The 17482-nt window shown below is 31.9% G+C and overlaps 1 protein-coding gene across 4 annotated transcripts; it reads left to right on the top strand.

Moving 5' to 3' along the window:
- Nucleotides 1–3380: 3380 nt before the first annotated feature.
- Nucleotides 3381–10748, top strand: LOC122318565. 4 transcript variants are annotated; one of them, XR_006244870.1, is made up of 8 exons: nt 3381–3510; nt 3840–3932; nt 4362–4392; nt 5061–5166; nt 5842–5928; nt 6030–6105; nt 9953–9979; nt 10081–10131. XR_006244870.1 is itself a non-coding variant. In XM_043136049.1 (8 exons), the coding sequence occupies exons 1-6, from the start codon at nt 3445–3447 to the stop codon at nt 6098–6100; spliced, it is 402 nt and encodes a 133-aa protein (XP_042991983.1). In that variant the 5' UTR covers nt 3381–3444; the 3' UTR covers nt 6101–6105; nt 9953–9979; nt 10081–10131. The 4 variants fall into 4 exon arrangements, 3 of the variants coding, with proteins under 3 accessions (XP_042991983.1, XP_042991981.1, XP_042991982.1); XM_043136049.1 differs by having other exon boundaries at nt 6082–6105; XM_043136047.1 differs by lacking the exon at nt 6030–6105.
- The last annotated feature ends 6734 nt before the right edge of the window (nt 10749–17482 follow it).

The raw sequence follows: 17482 nt of genomic DNA on the forward strand, positions 1-17482 counted from the left end.
CAGGAAGTAGGAAGAGTCCTATCAACCGAGTCTGGCAAATTGGTATTGGAGTATGGAACTTATTTATACAAGCGGGCGTTCATTGGAATTATAAGTTGTTTTTAGGTGATAAAAGAGGATAAGATGCAGGTGTCTCTAGCGAGACACGTATACCAGACAGGTTTACCATATGTAATGAGTAATCTGTCCTGAGTATGGTTATATGGTGTTTTAGTCTCAGAATTGGCTTGAATTCATGTAACCTGACTAGTTGGGAATGCGGATTTAGTATGGGCTGTGAAGGTATTAATGGGTAAGTAGTATGAGGTTGAGACGCATGACTCTGTCAGTCGGAATCATGCATCGGAATGTGGAAATAGAAGAAAAAGACGGAGGTCTTAGTGTCTTAACTCTAAGGTGAATCACGAGGATTCACTTTAAGAAATAGGACTCTGAAGGTTTTAGTATAGTAAATGGTACGTAAGAGCCTAGGGATGGATGGAGAGTATTCCAAGTGAGGCATAGTTCTATTTTTAGAATAGTTACATATGCATTAGATGAATGATGACATAAGGTTATGTGTATGCATGTAGGGCTATCTAACACACACACGAATGGATTGCATGGATTGGGTATGGCATGAAGTCCAGGTAAATATTGACTTTATACTCTTCTAGAGTTTTCTTATATAAACGAAGAAGAAAATGAAATCTTTTCTTAAAAAGAAAATGAAACTTTTCTTAAAAAGAAAATGAAACTTTTCTCCACGAAAACACGTTTTATGAAAGAAAAAAAAAACAAAACTTAAGTTTTCAAGTATAAGCATGTAGCGGCCCTCTTTGGCGGCTCCTTTTCACACACCCAAAGTATGTATGTGTATGCATGTGAATGGATGTTATACGTAGTACGTGTTATATGTATGTTAATGAAAAAAATATTTAAAAGATGAAAGAATAGACGCTTTTAAACGAAAAGAAAGAAAACTACTTTTTCTAAAATGACTTTTATGAAAAGAGAAACTTATTTTAAAACGACTTTTACGAAAAGAAAGAAAACTGTTTTCTTTTAAAATGACTTTACAAAAGAAATGAACTGAAGAACCGTAAGAACTGTAAGAAAGGATTATACGAACTGTAAAGGACTGAAGGACTGAAAAGAAAAAGAATGACTATAAATGAATGAAAGGATTGAATGGATAACGTATGAGAATACGTAACGGCCAGATGAATTGAAATGGAAATAGTACCAAATGAATAGACTGGACTGGGTAAATTGCAATGTTGAGTAAGTAGTACTGGTAGTGCACCTAGTGCTACACCCTAACGGAATGGATTTCCAACCCGTGGCCACTGGCAGAATCAGGTCCAAAAAAATGCTAACCCCAGCACAAGGGGCACAATAGTGTGCAACAGCCAATGAAAGTAATAAGAAAGAATGGATGCATGTTAAGAAAGAATGCATGTATGTATGTATGAATGTATGAATGTATGGATGCATGAACGTATGTAAGAAAAGAAGTATACATGAACAGATTCTTTAAGAAATGAATGCAGCGATGTGCGGGGAACTGTTTTAAAGAAGAAAACATATTTTTAAAGAAAAACCTCATCTCGCAACGTTTTAAAATGAAAATTCCATGACTGAAAACCTATGTTACTATATTTTAACTATATGAAGTAATGTTTACGAGTCATCAACTCATTTTAGTTTTTATGTGTGCCCTCCCAGGGACAAAATGAGTATGACAGGACAAGACGGGCACAATCCAAGGAAAATAGCATGAAGGCTTAGGCAAAATATTTTGTACAAGAAACCTTAATTATAAAAATTTAATGTTTTCCGTTGTAATATTTTAATTAGGAAAATGAATTTTATTTATAACATAGAATCTTTTGTATCCTGGCATGAAAGGAAAATGAATTTAAAAGAAATTGTAATTCCCGTCGATTTCCATCAAAATCATTTTGAAAATGACCCACCATGAGGACAGGCGTTATACCTTGCCCCCGCCTACAAGCCATACTATGGGCGGGGGAACTCCCGCCACCAGCTATGCAGGCGGGGTAATTCGCCCAGCCACACGGGGGAGGGGTGGACGAGCAGTGGGGTAGCGGGGGTGGGACCCCGTGCCCACCCCTAGAAGCAAGGGTTTACTAGAAGCAATTTTTTTTTTCTTTTTAAATTACGGTTAAAAAATAAAGTCAAAATACAAACAAACTTCTATAATAACTAGTAGTTGGGCAACGTCCAAAGGACGTTCGCCCAATGTATAGAAATATTATTTTTAAGAATTAATGTTATTTTGATTAAGGAAATTTTTTTGATTAATAATGTAATGCTTTTAGAAAAAAATATATATAATTTCTAACATCAAATAGTAAGATAGACTTAAATAAGTTTTAAAATATTTAGAATTAAAATTTTATTATTTACTACTGCATGTGCTCCTGAGTATGGCTAGAAATAACAAATACGTGAAAAAAGAGCCTTGAACCAAAACTGTGCAGTGCAGGAGACAAACCGTTAACAGTAAAGTAACATGCAGAGCACGTTTTCTTAGTTTAATAAAGCGATTATTTTTAAAAAGTGATATATTTTTTATAAAGAAATAAAATACTAAGGTTTTTATAGGATATTATTATTTGATTTTAATGTTTCATAATGAATTTAAATTGATAAATAAATAATATTTTATTGAAATAATTGTATTCGTAAATGTAGTTGGTAAATAGATTTAAATTTAATTATTTTACATTTCTCTTTGTTTATATAAGGAATGAATAGAAATTTTAAATCACATATATAAATTTATATATAAATTATAATTTATATAAAATATCATATATATATATAATAGAATATAGAATATGTATTTATATAGATATATATAATAGAAATATATATATCTAATATACTTCATAAATAAATGATCATCAATACATGGGTTTCGGCATTGATGTATGCTGCATGAATTTTGATAATTATGAATTTATTTATAAATTATTAGAGAGAAATATTAAAAAATTAAGAACTTTTAATAAGAGAGAGAAAGTCATTTTAATTTATTTATACAACTAACTGTTTTAATTTTAGTAGTAAAATAATAAAAATTATGAAACTAATAAAATTCTATTAGATCACAACTTTATGAGTTTTTCTACATACAAGCACAGTCGCGCACTAATCTGTGTACCAATACTGATTTATTCATACTTAAAATTTAAATTAATACTGTTTTCAATAAAATCTATTTTTTGACCAATCACATCATATTGGTGCACAGATTAGTGTACAATTATGCTTGCAACTATATTTTTCCCAACTTTATATATATAAAGATTTAAAGCAAATTTCTTACGTGACAAAGAAATTCGTAAATACTAAATAGATTATTTATTATTTATCGAATGAAAATATAAAGGTGTCCAGAAACATGAAGACGACACGTCCTCGAGAAGTTTCAGAATGCGGGGCGAGGAGGCCAGGACCTTGCTCGGGTTCCCTCCCAATTCTCGCCCTACCCTCCCTCAGGTATTTAATCGACACGTATATCTAATTCAGCCCGAGAAACTTGGTTCTGCTTAACGAGGGATTTTGCTCATGATAATTGTTATGATTATAATATCACTTTTTAGGATTCAAGTTTATATTTTTGGGCTCGACACATTTCGGATTTTGAGTTATAGTTTGATACGGTAGCTGAATTACTTGAATTTGGGTTGTAGTTTCTGGTTCATACTGGAGTGCGGTCACGTTGAATAGCGATTTTGTGGGATGTACAAATTGTGGTTTTTGGTTCACCCAGTTTTTTTATTATCTGATTGATTATTAGGCCAATTGGGGGTGAGCTATGATTGTAGGTTAAAGCCGCTTACAGAAGGAAGGTATGGGAGTCTCATCCTGACCTTTTTCCTGCTCAAGAAAAGCCTCATGCAGAATATAAGTTCAAATTGGTAAGGATACAGTGCCTATACATAAGGAAGCTTCGGTATTTGTACTTTTTTCCTGTTTGCGTTGTTAGTTTTATTGTTACATGTATATAGTAGACTCTTTTATTGAAATTATTGAAACACTCTTGAAGATATTTAGGTATAGTTTGGGGTATCACTAGTTCACTCGCCTAAAACATTTCTGGGCTGTACTTAATTTATGTTGGGGATTATCATTTGTGATCAATGAAATGATCAACCCTAGATTTAGTACAGGAGAAAAGTGGAATACTGTATGTTTGTGAGTGATAAAAGAATCAACGTAGATTCTCCACACTGAGTTGAGGTTCAATCTTACCTAGTAGATTCTCTACACTGAGTTTCATTCACATAACATATTACTTTGATCTGTATTCATGGAATAACTTACTTCAATATGTGAATTTGCTGCAGATTTCAGAAGCATACTCTTGCCTGCTGTCTGGTAATTCTTCTTTTATAAGAGAATGAATTAGTACAATAAAGTCATGGTTGGCAAACTCCCAAATGGACTAAAAAGTTACTAGACGAACTTTTCACTCTCAGTTCAATCTCATAATGTGGGATAATTGGCTCAAGATGTTAATGAAAGTTCACTCTAAAATTTTGGAATGAAGCATGTCTGAATCCTGGCACTTTATGCTGTTTCAGTTCTGTTGAAATGGCCTTAATTTGATTGAGCGTTTTTTCTTTAATATTTTATGTATTCATTTTATGGTTTGGTTCTTTTTTGTCTCCCTTCGTTCATCCTGGCCACAGATATTCAGAATATCTGTGAATAGTAATGAAATGGTTTGTAGATAGTAGTGAAATGGTTTGAGTTATGATGTTTTATTGGGTTTTGGGAAAGAAGAGGGAAAAAGTTGAATAAAAATATTATAAAGTTAAAAAATTGTTTGAATACAATTTTTGTTTTGAAATTTTAAAAAGTTGTATTGTTTTTTGTGCTTTGTTTGGAAGTTTGGAAAAGTTGTAATGATTAGGTAATGATTTGATGAAAAAGTTGAAAATTTAAAATTGAAAAGTGTTGTGTTTGAGTGATATTTGGGAAAGAAATATATGAGAATACCTAAGAATACCTCAGAGGCCAAACTAGCCCTTAGCCTTGCTCAGGTGATACATTCAAGGATTCTGAAAAAAGGCCATCTGGATATTCTGGGGCCATGGGACAGATTGCAGTTGCAAAGGAAGTCCAGCGTATCAAACAGGAAAATACATTGTAAGACTTAAATATCTTTTCTTCCTTTTGCCTTGTGGATGCTACTGGCATAGCTGACCTGTCAATGGAAAGTCTATATAATAAAAGTTGTATATCTGTTTGTTTACTTATTTGAGTCAAACTTTCTAACAAGATATCCCAAGTAATCGTTTTTACATTTTCTATTTTTTCTTTTTTCGTTTCTTTGGAAAAAATTCAAGTCATAAATTGATTGTTTGGAATCTATTACAATTTTGGAATATGTTTGTTGGACCAAAGCATTTTTCTTAAGATACTATTCCTATCAACAAATGTATTCTTCTCAATAAGCCAAATCAGACGAGGGTACAGAAGTTGAGAAACTTGTCTTAAATGTCACATTTTGGAAGGAGATGAAATATTCTAACTTCACTAGCTGTCCTTTCTGGAATGTGATAGAACACCCCAGGCACACATTATTCTAGCATCCTTTCTGCATGGCTGCTTGCTTTCTCAATCCATCATACCACTATCAACCGATTTCATAACGGTGTGAGAACAAATTACCGTATATATTTCATAATTTTTACTATTTTCCCATATTTAGATTTATATTTTTCTTCTATGCTGTAGCATCCTGAGGTGATTCATGGTCTAAATGAGTGTAATGTTTGACTAGAACCAGAAGATGAGAAAAGAATTTCTGTATCAATGCAGGTACTGGCTTCTTATTGTTTTTATCTTATGGCTAACTACACGAGAACTAATTTCAATGCAGCTTAGTTGCTTCCTTGGTATTTCATGGTGAGAATATTCATTTCTCTGCAATAAAACAGTTACAATTGCTTCTTTTAAAAACTGTTCTACTGTTTTTTTTAAAAACAAAATTCTGATGTTCATGTCAGATTCCTGACTTTGTCTCTGCCAAAGCTGACTTTGGAATGGATTTGGCTATAGGTACCAGTGCAGAGTTTGATCCAGGTGATACAGCTGAGACAATACACGTTACTTAATTAGTCAAAAAAATTTTAGTTGGTAAAATATCATGGTCAGAAAGTTTTTCTGTTCCCTATTGTCCCATTAGCTGCATGTGGCAATAGCATGGTATAAGTTGCTTAAAGATGCAATGAATTGCTATATGCATACTAAGTTCGGTATGATCATCTTCTGGAGGTGAACATACTTGGTATATCTATGATCATCTTTGGTCACTACTACCTGCAACTTAGAGTACGTTAGGGCTGCAAACAAACCGAGTCAAGCCGAATTCGAATAAGGTTACTCAAGCTCAATTAGCATGTTTACTTGTTTGAACTCAACTCGAACTCGAATAAGACTTAATATCATAGTTCGAATCAGCTCATTAACCATTAATGTTGTTCAAATTTGGCTCGAGCTCAACTAAAAATAAACAAACGAGTCGAACTCAAGTAGCTCGAGCTCAAACTCCTTTATTTATTTTTATTATTATTATTATTATTTTAATTCTAATTCTTATCTTTTGATTAATGTAAAAAAATTTAAAATTTTACAAAAGATTTAACCATTTAACTATTCAATCAAACTGATTAAAAAAATCTTATTATATAACTTTTTATAAAACAAATTAACTTATAAATTAAAAAAATAATACATAATATAAATGTATTAAAATAAACCATTTAATTTATAGATAACATAATAAATCAAAAAATCTAGTTGTATAATATATTATTATAAAATATAAGTTATGAATATATTATACCTTACATTATTAAATATCATATTTATTAATGTATTACAAGCATATGATATTAAGTATATAGTTATAACATATAAGTTCATGTACATATATTACACTATAAAAATATAAGAATATGCAACTATAAATAATAAGTAATAGTATAACTTACAATACGTGTTATCATTTATCTAGTATTATGAAAGCCATATTGTGTATAAGGTTAATGATATGATTCCTTAATTAAAAAGAGACCATCAAGTTATGTTATGATGTGCATGATATATACAAATTATAGTTAATCAATTATAGTTAATTTGGTAATTGTTTCAAGTAAATGTGTATCCACTCATTCATTTACTACTATATCAATAGACTATAATCTATGTAACAATTAGAAAAGTAATATATAACATTATGTTATATTACAGAATACATAATTATCCTAAAAACACTTTGGGAACATAATAAATATATTAAATAAGGTAAAATATATATTATTAATTTATAATTAAGTATATAAATACAACTAATATGTAATAAATATAACACATATATTCTACACATTACGAGCTTCAAAACGAGCTCAAATGAATCAAGTCGAGCTTATGTGAGCTTTGTTCATGAATCTAAACTGAGTCAAGTCAAGTTTATACGAGTTTTACTCATTTAATATTCTAGCCAATATTAGTGTTTACGAATATCTCATTTATTAAATGAACTGAATTCGAACCGAGTATATACGAGCCGAGCTCGAACTGTTTACGAGCTGCTATGTTCATCTACAACCCTAGAGTATGCCGTCTATGAAGGAAGCCTGATGAGCTGACCTCCTGTAAAAGTACCATTACAGAAAGCATAATAGAAAGATCATGGCTGTACATCTTGCAGGATGTCACATCACCTTAGATTAGGAGATTAAGAACTTCAGTAGCTCAGTTTATATTTTTGAATCATTCACATTTAGGAGATCCTTTACAATGAGAGGGAGCAATTCTATGTAGATTTTTTTCTTTATGAATAAGATAAAATTTTGTTAATAATGGAGAGGGATGTTAGCCCGGTTCACAGGAAGTATAATCCACTCAACAAAAACATGGGAAAAGAGCTACAAATTCCTGAAAATTAGAAATAGAAAAGGTAGCACCATAATGGGACTTTGTCCAATGATACAAGGTGTCAAAGAACAAAAGACTAACTTCGACGATGATCTTTTGCATTTCTCAAAACTATGCTGGTTCTAACCCTTCGTAGACACCATAGCAGGCACAATGTGACCATCTTACGCACAGGTACACTTGATGGTGATGGAACTGCCATTCCAACATGTCAATAGCTTCACCACCCAAGAAGACATCACCCTATTAACCCCAAATAGACCAAAGAATATGCTTTATAGGGTGTTACCAATTTCATGATGGAAAAGAAATGGTCCACCAATTAACCACTATGATGCCACATCTCTTCACTTTGTCCATGGTAAGATTTTTCCCAATTTCCGCTGTCCATGTTCAGAAAGCCACTCAGGGAGGAGCCCTGCTTCTCCATATTAGCTTCCATGGGGAACTAGTCTTGACGTGATTACGTAACATGTAGTATGATTTTACTTCAAACATGCCGATCCAAATCATTTTATCATCCCATTTTGTGCCACCCTACATGAATACAACCTGTTAAAGAAAGATGCAAAGAGATCCACCTCCCAATCATTTGCCTCCCTACATGACTACAACCTTTGTGCTAGCAATTCTAAATAGAATTGGAAATATGTTTCTGAAGGATTAATCATCACAGCACAGAGACCTGCAGAAATGGTTGCATGAGACGGTGTGCTAAAACAATTGGATGTTAACCCTGCAGCTGGAGTTGTAACCACTGATGATGATGCCCTTGATTTTATTGCTTGATTAGTTTATCTATATGTGGCTCATCAAATTTGGACTAATCAGTTTGATGTATTTGCAATAACTGATTATTGAAGACCAATTCTAGTAATCAGTTAATTGATCTGTCATTGTTGATGTGAGAAACTGTTTTCAGTATGAATTAATATTTCGTTGCTGGCGGCCAACTGCTACAGCCCATACTTCTTGTCTGCTTCCCTCTGACTACGCTTTTTTCTTTTCCCCTCTGTAGTTCATAAGTCGGTGGCTAGTCTTATGTCTCTTATCAATATTGTAGTTATCAGTAGAACATTCAAGTTTTTATCATGGGTTCAATTATTGAGAGAGATTTCTACTTGTAGTTGTTAATGTCGTATATTTGCTCATTTTCTTTTTATGATGCTGAAATTCATGATTTTTTATTTTTTTTTGGTACCAAATCTTCTATCTTTTAATCTGTAGTTTTGTATGTAACTAATGCTTTTAGGTATTGTTTGGATGTTGAGATGAGATGATATGAGAAATTTTTGAATAGTAGTGAAATGGTTTGTGAATAATAGCGAGGTTTGAGTTAAGATGTTTTATGGGGTTTTGTGAAAGAAGAGAGAAAACGTTAAATACAAATATTATAAAGTTAAAATATTGTTAGAATGTAATCTTTTAATATTATTTTTTTTTTTTTGGGTATTTGCAAAGGTTGATTTTTTTTTTTTTTTTTTTTGGGTATTTGCAAAGGTTGATTTTTATTTTTTTTTGAAAGTTGGGAATATTGTAACGATTAAGTAATGATTAAATGAAAAAGTTGAAGATTTGAAATTGAATAGTGTTTGTGTTTGTGGTATTTGGATGTTGAGACGGGATGGGATGGGATAAGACTATTTTTATAGTGGTTAACATCTATGGTTATAGCTTTGTTTTTCATGAAACTCTGGTATGTTAGCGACCTCGAGTCTTATTGTCTTAAATAATTTGTGAGGTTTTATATAATTATATGATATATCTGAGTAAGTGACAGTTCGTCTAAACAAAATCCACAAGTTAATTTGGCTGAGTTTGCAAACCATGATAGGAAAGCTAATTGACTTATTGGAAGGAATATAAAGTGGATATACACTTGGGAGGTTATGATGATGATGACTGGAAAAGAATAAAAAAAGACTGCATTAGTAATAGTAATAACTGATTTGACATGCTAGCTAAACATTTCATGTGATGCCTGCCACAGGTGCAAGAGGAGAAGGTTCAACTAGTGGTAAATTTCTCAAAATATTCTTCTATTCCTCCTGTTGGTTTCTTCTTTCAACTTCAGTGGTCTTATTAATTATCCTCTGAGTCAACATCTATCTTGATCAGTCACAAATGCACGAGTTGTCAGAACTGGAGTTCCAAGGGCACAGGGGGGAAGAGGAAATCCTGCTCTGATTGGAGTCCCTTTTCTCTTTATTATTCTGGGAACAATTGGACTCGGGGGACTAAATGCTGCAAGGTGATACAGTTTCACTTCTGAGGATAATCATTTTATGTTTAACAAAACATTATTTCAGAGGAATTAAATGCTTATATCTTTTCTTTTCATTATTTGCTTCTCAGGGCTTATAAAAAGCAAAAGGAGGAATATCCTTCTCACAATCCTTTTCTTCCTTAATCCCCAGCATCAGAGTGGAATCATGCTGCTTTCTGTTTTCTGTAAGATTGATGAAATTCTCTGTGGGTTGGTGTTGTCCTTTGATGAAATTCTCTGTGGGTTGGTGTTGTCCAGTTCATAAACCCAAAGGAAACATAAGGACATATTCCAAAGAGAAATGCTGTTCATCCTTGATTTTGTCACCTGAAATCACATTGTTTATGTGACGCATTATCAGTGGTTTTATATGTCAACTAATTAAATAAACAGCCACTTAAAAATGTGCCGCCTCGTGTGACTCGGGATGACAAAATCAAGGATGAAGAGTAACATTGCTCAATTCAAAATGTATACTAGAGCTCACAAAAGAATTATATGAAATAGAAGATATTAATAACAAGAGTCTCATTATTTTTTCTTCTCTTTATCACCTAACTACGGAATCTAATCTCTCCTGAAACCAGTTTTAAAAATGTAGGTCACTCTACATGTTGAGTTTTGACTACCAATTGAAAAGGAATCGAACAGGGAAAAAGAGAGAGAAAGTGGCAAGTATTCCCTTCGTTCGCTACCTCTGTAGATGTGAAACTACAAGCAGCTAGGGAAAAAAATGTGTTGTGTTTGAATCTAGGACCCGGAGTTTTTTAATAGAACTCTCAAACCCAATACAAATCCAATATGAAGTTAGTAGGTTAGGGTTGAGGGATTCGTCTTTTCTTAATTTTTTTTATTGGTACCGGATGTTCAGAAATAACATCACGGCTCTCAGCAAAGAGTTGCTTGCAAGTATATTTCAAGAAATTTGAAAAAAAAAATCTCTTAATCTGATGGTCTCTAGAGATTGTATTTAAGAGAATTTAAATCTTAAGTCTAGAGGAGATTATTTACATTCAAGAGAATTTGAATCTTAAACCTGAAAGAGCATACCTCCAAATTCAAATCATTTACCATTTGAACCAACCTTATGGGTTGTTGTTTTTAATAAATGGATCGGACTTGACTAACACACCGTCCGAAGTGGATTTGACACGACCCAAACTTGCATGCAACTTTCGAAGTTTTAACAATTTTTTCTCAAAAGCACAAATGGGTCATGAATTCAACAAGGAATTAACCTATTGGGAAAGGATTTATATATTTTTTAATTAAATAAGTTAATGAGGTTTGACTCATAATCAGTAGGAATTCGATTAAGACAATCTGAAACGACAAAACGAATTGTCATCTCCATTTATTAAATAGAGTGCTCTATGCATTTTTGCTGTTATATTTATGAGAGAATCTGAGAAGCTTAGCTGGTGGCATCTTCTTCTATCTGCAAAGTTCAACCACAAAACAAAAGGCTGGCAAGAAGACACGACCAAAAAGGCCAAAAAGAAAAAGAAATGATCCACTGAATAAAGCAAAGTAATGGATGGTGAGTTGGAGGTGAATTAGATTTGCCGGATAGGTATCTGAATCCATTGTTTTCATCCTGGAGTAAGCAACCCCTTGGGCTGCTTAGAATTCCATTCCTTATTATTATTATTATTATTATTATTATTTTGTTTTATTTTTCTAGGATAAATCATAAGGGTAATGTTAGTGGCCACCCAACATGTATCACTGGACTGTTTAAAAATAAAAATAAAAATAAAAAACATATATCACTAGAGGTGCCCCTCAGTCTATTTAAATATTTTCTCTTTCATATTTTTAAACGTTTTTTTTCTTTTTATCATCTTTAACCGTTAAAAAAAATACACAATTATACTAATAATTACTTTTTTAATTATTAAAAAAATTAAAATGAACAAGCGGTAAGCTATAACTTTAAGGAAGTATAATTTTTTAAAAGATAATGATAGGCTTATTACTTCTTATTATTTCTTTAAAAATTTTTTTATTTTTTTATTTAATTATTAAGAAAATGATTATTAGTGAAATTATATAATTTTTTAATTTTTTTTAATTATTAAAGATGTTAAAAAATATTTTAAAAAATAATTAAAAACTTCGATTACATTATAAAGTAATAAAAAAGTAATAGCCTATCACTATACTTTTCCGAATCGTATCCAGGTATGTCAGAAAAACATATGGCCCGCGTTACCTTTACGCAAAACACGTTTACGATACCCATCAATTACCCACCGTCCCACTTATTTATGTTACGTTGACCAAACATATAAACGCAATAAAATGCACGACAGAGAGTTATTAATCGGCAACAATATGAAGAAAGAAAACAAAATATTATTTAAAAAGTTAAATAATGAATAGTAAACAGTAAAATTGACTTTTTTAACTATTTAATGAGACAAAAAGTTTTTAGGTACACAACATAATAGAACCGTCTAAAAGTAGGGTTAGGAGATTAGTAGTCTTGTAAAACGTGAAATATTTGACAGTTTATTTTGACAAATTAATCATCTAAAAGTTTTGATGTATCTTCATAATCATAACCGAAGAAGTATCTCTATAGGTCATTATCAACAACTGGAATCTTAACAATTAGAGCCTTGGAGGATGCATTTCGGTTAGATTCAAAATCTTCTTCGACTTCATATCGGCTCCAAGGGATGCCTTTAATATTTTAATTAAATATTTCTTGTTTAGTCCATTAAGAATAGTCTTCTTTTTAGACTTAGAAGTTGATTTCTCTGAAGTATTTGAAGTAATAGTATAAGCAAATGGATATTCAGGCAAAGCAGGTATCTTCACAGCAGGAAAATTCTTTAGACTTTAAATATCTAAAGCAGTCTGAGGATAATCTCTGACTATGGAGGAAATAATGTCTTCTTTGTAGGGAAATTTATCCCACCATCTGACAAAATAGCGTCTGAGTAAAATATCACCATTCTTTTTATAACTGTATTTTCAGATCCAATAAAACTTATATCTTTTCCATAATTAGAGTAAGAAGGAAAATTTGAAATTATGGCAGTCAATCTTTAGGAGAGCCACAAAGGAGAAATAAGTCAAATGGTAGGAATATTAAAAAGTGTAGTAAACTTATTAGCAATATCCAATGGGGAAGCATGTTCATGTTTAAGAAGTAATTTATGTGGAATTGGGGGAGGCAACTCTGGTTTTTTTTTCTTTGTCCTTTTTCTTACTCATGGTTTCCGCAGGAATTCACAAATAAGAAAATCAGAAATGGAATTATCAAATCTCCTTATATATTCAATATCGAAATTAAAAACACTTAAAATAACTTGCCAACATGTAAAAATATGCTTGTATGTAATGTTTTTAACATATTTTTTTTTCTAAAACACACTTAACACTTTTGCAATCAATGCATAACAAAAACTTTTTATTTAATAAATCATTCTGAAATTTAGAAATGCATAGTACTATAGATAATATTTCTTTTTTAATAGTAATATAATTGAATTGAGCAGAATTCTAGACTCCATAATAGAATCGAACAATTTGTTCATACGAGTCTGGTGAAATTATTTGTTTCAAAATGTCACCGTAACTACTGTCAGAGGCATCTGTTTTAACAATTTTGAAAGAATTAGAAATAGAGATTCCAAGACGCGTAAGAGTTCTGACGTGTGTCTTGATTTGTCGAAGGAGGATTTGAATGAAGTCTTTCAAAAAGTGGATGACATTGCTTTCGCATATCCTTGTAGAATTCAGCAGCATGGTTGAGGAAACTAAGAAATCTTTACAACTAATTTTTATCAATAATAACATCAGAAAATTTGTCAGAAAATTCGATGACCTTATTGATGGTCAAATTTTGCTTTCAAAAATATCATAACCAAGGAACACCTAATCTTGTTTTGGAATAGTTTAATTTTTTTGGCTGAAACAATAAGACCATTTTATCTAATAATATCTAGAAACGAGGATAAATGTTTTCAGTGCTTATCAATAGATTTTGAAAATATAAGAACATCACCAATATAAACAATAGTGAAATGGGTGAATGAATTGAAAATATCATTCATAATATTTTGAAATCCACTACGGACATTTTTTAGGCCAAAAAGCATTACATTCCACTCATAGTGACCAAATGGGTAGTAAAAGTAATTTTATATCTGTCTAACTCACTAATATGGATTTGTCAAAACCCAGAATTTAGGTTAAACTTGGAAAATATCACTGCATCACACAACTTTTGAATCAAGTCATTTTTTTTAGGAATAGGATACTTAATCCACTCTAAGATTTTGTTCAATAATTTGTAATTAATAACTATACAGGATGTCCCTATTTTAATTTCTGAATTTTTCTAAACATAAAAAGTAGCACGAAACCTAGGAGACTTACTATGCTTGATAATACTTTTGAAAAGTAAATCATTAATCTCATTTTTACAAAATTCTAAAGTCTCACTATTCATTTGAATAGATCGAGCTTTAGTTAGAATATTTTTTTCAGAAAAATCTTTAATATAAGGTAGAGAAGCAACATGTTTCTTTTTATGCCAAAAGGCATTTGGAAGATTAGAATAATATCAATAATCAATTTTTTATTGAAATCATCAATTTTTTATTGGAGTAATTTACTAGATAATTGTTTCGAGATATTTTTAAATTTTATTTCCTGTTGAAGGAAATTTAAATGTTTGATTTGGTTGAAAGTAAGGATTTCAAACTTTTGTCAGTATCAATTTCAAATTTTGAAACAAATTTAAACTTAACTTTCTGTCTAAAAGGATCAGTAGTATAATACCATCCCTTTTAGAGAGAAATATTTATAAAGAGGAAATAAAAAGAATTTCTAATATGACTTTGTAGGTCATATTTTTGACAAGCACAAAAAGAATTTTAAAACAAACATTATCTTAGCAAATGTAATACCCCATATTTTAGTGTATTTTTATTGAATGAGTATTTAACTGATTTAAAAATTGATTCTCTTATTTTAAATTTATTGGGTTTTCGTTGAATTTATTTTATTATTTTTAAGTTGTAAAAAAAAAATATTTTGATGTGCTTTCTTAATATTAATTATTGTTTTATATTTAAAATGTTCCTTATTTTAAAGTAGTTTATTGTTGGATTTTATTATTTTATTTTATTAAGTGATTGTGTTTAAATTATTTTATTTAACTCATTGTTTTAAAATTTATATTCGTTGGATCAATTTGAGATCCTGAGTTGGAAAAGGGATCTCATTTCTTTTCCTTCCTTTTTCTTTTCTCATCTTCTTCTTTTCTCCTTTTTCTTTTTCTTCTTTCTTCTTCTTCTTTTCCTCCCCTGCTTCTCCCGCAGCCCGCGCTACCCGTTCCTCCCCTTTCCCCCGTCGTTCTCTTCATCCACCTCGCCGTGTGCCTCATTGCCCCTCCCTTTCTCTTCCCTTTTCCAGCTGGTGAACATCTCCCTCCATTTTCAAACCACCCAGTGCCGTCGATAACCACCATGAACCCCTTCAAGCCGCAGCGTCCATTTGCTCTAGCACCGTTGTCACTCCACCTCCAGCCACTATTTCTTCACCACTTCATCATTAACCTCTTGCCAACCTAACCTACCTATTTCCAGCTCCGATCTATCGCTGGAACAACCACCACAATCTAAAATCTGATTGGGCCTTGTTTTACTTCCACCGTCACCCACGACCAACCATCACTTTCACTAGTTTCACTAACACCTCTAAGCCATTCCCTATCAATTCTAAGTCTTAATTTGTCATCATTCAAAAGTGGGTATTTTGAGATCCACGGCCTTAATGCAATATGCACTGTTACGTTACCTTGTTGCCACTTTTTGCACCTACGTGATCCTTCAAAAAATATTTTATAGTGCTGTAAGTATTTTTCAAACTTCTTTTAAAATTTAAATATATTTTTACTTTAACAATACATTGTATTTTGGTTGGTTGTGCAGGACTAAGTCTGAGGAGTTGGCAGTTTGATGGATTTGAGGATGGAGTTATTTATATTTGGATGATGTTGGGTTTATTTGATAATTTGTCTTGCATTTACATTGCATGGTGCATGCATGTACATGTGTTGAAAAAGGAAAATTGGATTTTCATGTAATTGCATGTATGTTCATACGCATATGTGGAAACTGTATTTTTATACAAGAATGGGTTTTTGATGTGTTTGAAATGAATTGATTGAACGGTTTGATAAAAAATCACTATAGAGATGGTTGTAAGCAGAGACAGTGGTAGAGTCCCGCCTACAGTGCACTCGTAGGGATGGTGGTAGAGTTCCATCTGTGATTCCTACCTACAGACGGAGTTGCAGGAATGATGGTAAGTAAGGATGGTGGTAGAATCTTGCCTGTAATTCCTGCCTACGGTGCACGCATAAGGATGGTGGTAAGTAGGAATGGTAATAGAGTCTCGCCTGTAATTCCAGCCTACAGTGCTCTAATAGTTGGTTATTGGAAAATTTTTTGAAAAAATGATGAAATTGAATTTTTGGACCAGTATTTGAGATAATGGTGAGGAAATGTTTTAAAGGAAATATTGTAGGCCAAAGATGGGATTTTTGGCATGAGTTGGAAAATGAATTTTTTTGGAAAATGTTACTTTCAGATCTCATGCATATGGCATCACGTTCATGCATATCGTTGTGCCTTTAATTTATTTTCATCTTGTGGGTTGTTTGGATTATTACTTACTTGCAGAACTGCCTTTGGTACCATATATTTTGATACAGATAACGAGGAGGCTGAGCCTGAAAAGGCAGTTTCGCTAAATGACTGATTGGAGTTTTGCTTATATTATTTGAAAATTATTTCATTGCCTTTAAATTATGTATTTTGATTTTATGATGTTACTGAAAATTTGTAATATTTTGATACGCTTGTGTTTAAGTGAATTTGTCTTTTAAACAAATTTTGGTACTTAGTCAATTGACGTTTATTATTCACTGTGTTGTTTTGGTTGTACACATGTTGCATGTACACACACTTAACACGTGACGATGGGATGTGTGATCCGTATTGTCATCATTCAGGGTGCCTCGATTTCCACCTGTCCGTACATAGGAGTTGGGGGCGTCACAGCAAACATGAGTAGTATTGAGCTCGTACTTGATCTTCATCTAAGATCTATTTGCCGAAAACAATCTTTCAATAGACTTTTCATAATATTTACTAGAAATTATTCTTTCTTGGACACAGTTCATATCCAATCCAGAATCAATCATGGCAATTATAGAAAATTCAAATTTAT

Source organism: Carya illinoinensis, chromosome 8 (genome assembly GCF_018687715.1).
Source record: "Carya illinoinensis cultivar Pawnee chromosome 8, C.illinoinensisPawnee_v1, whole genome shotgun sequence".
NCBI classification, from domain to species: Eukaryota; Viridiplantae; Streptophyta; class Magnoliopsida; order Fagales; family Juglandaceae; genus Carya; species Carya illinoinensis.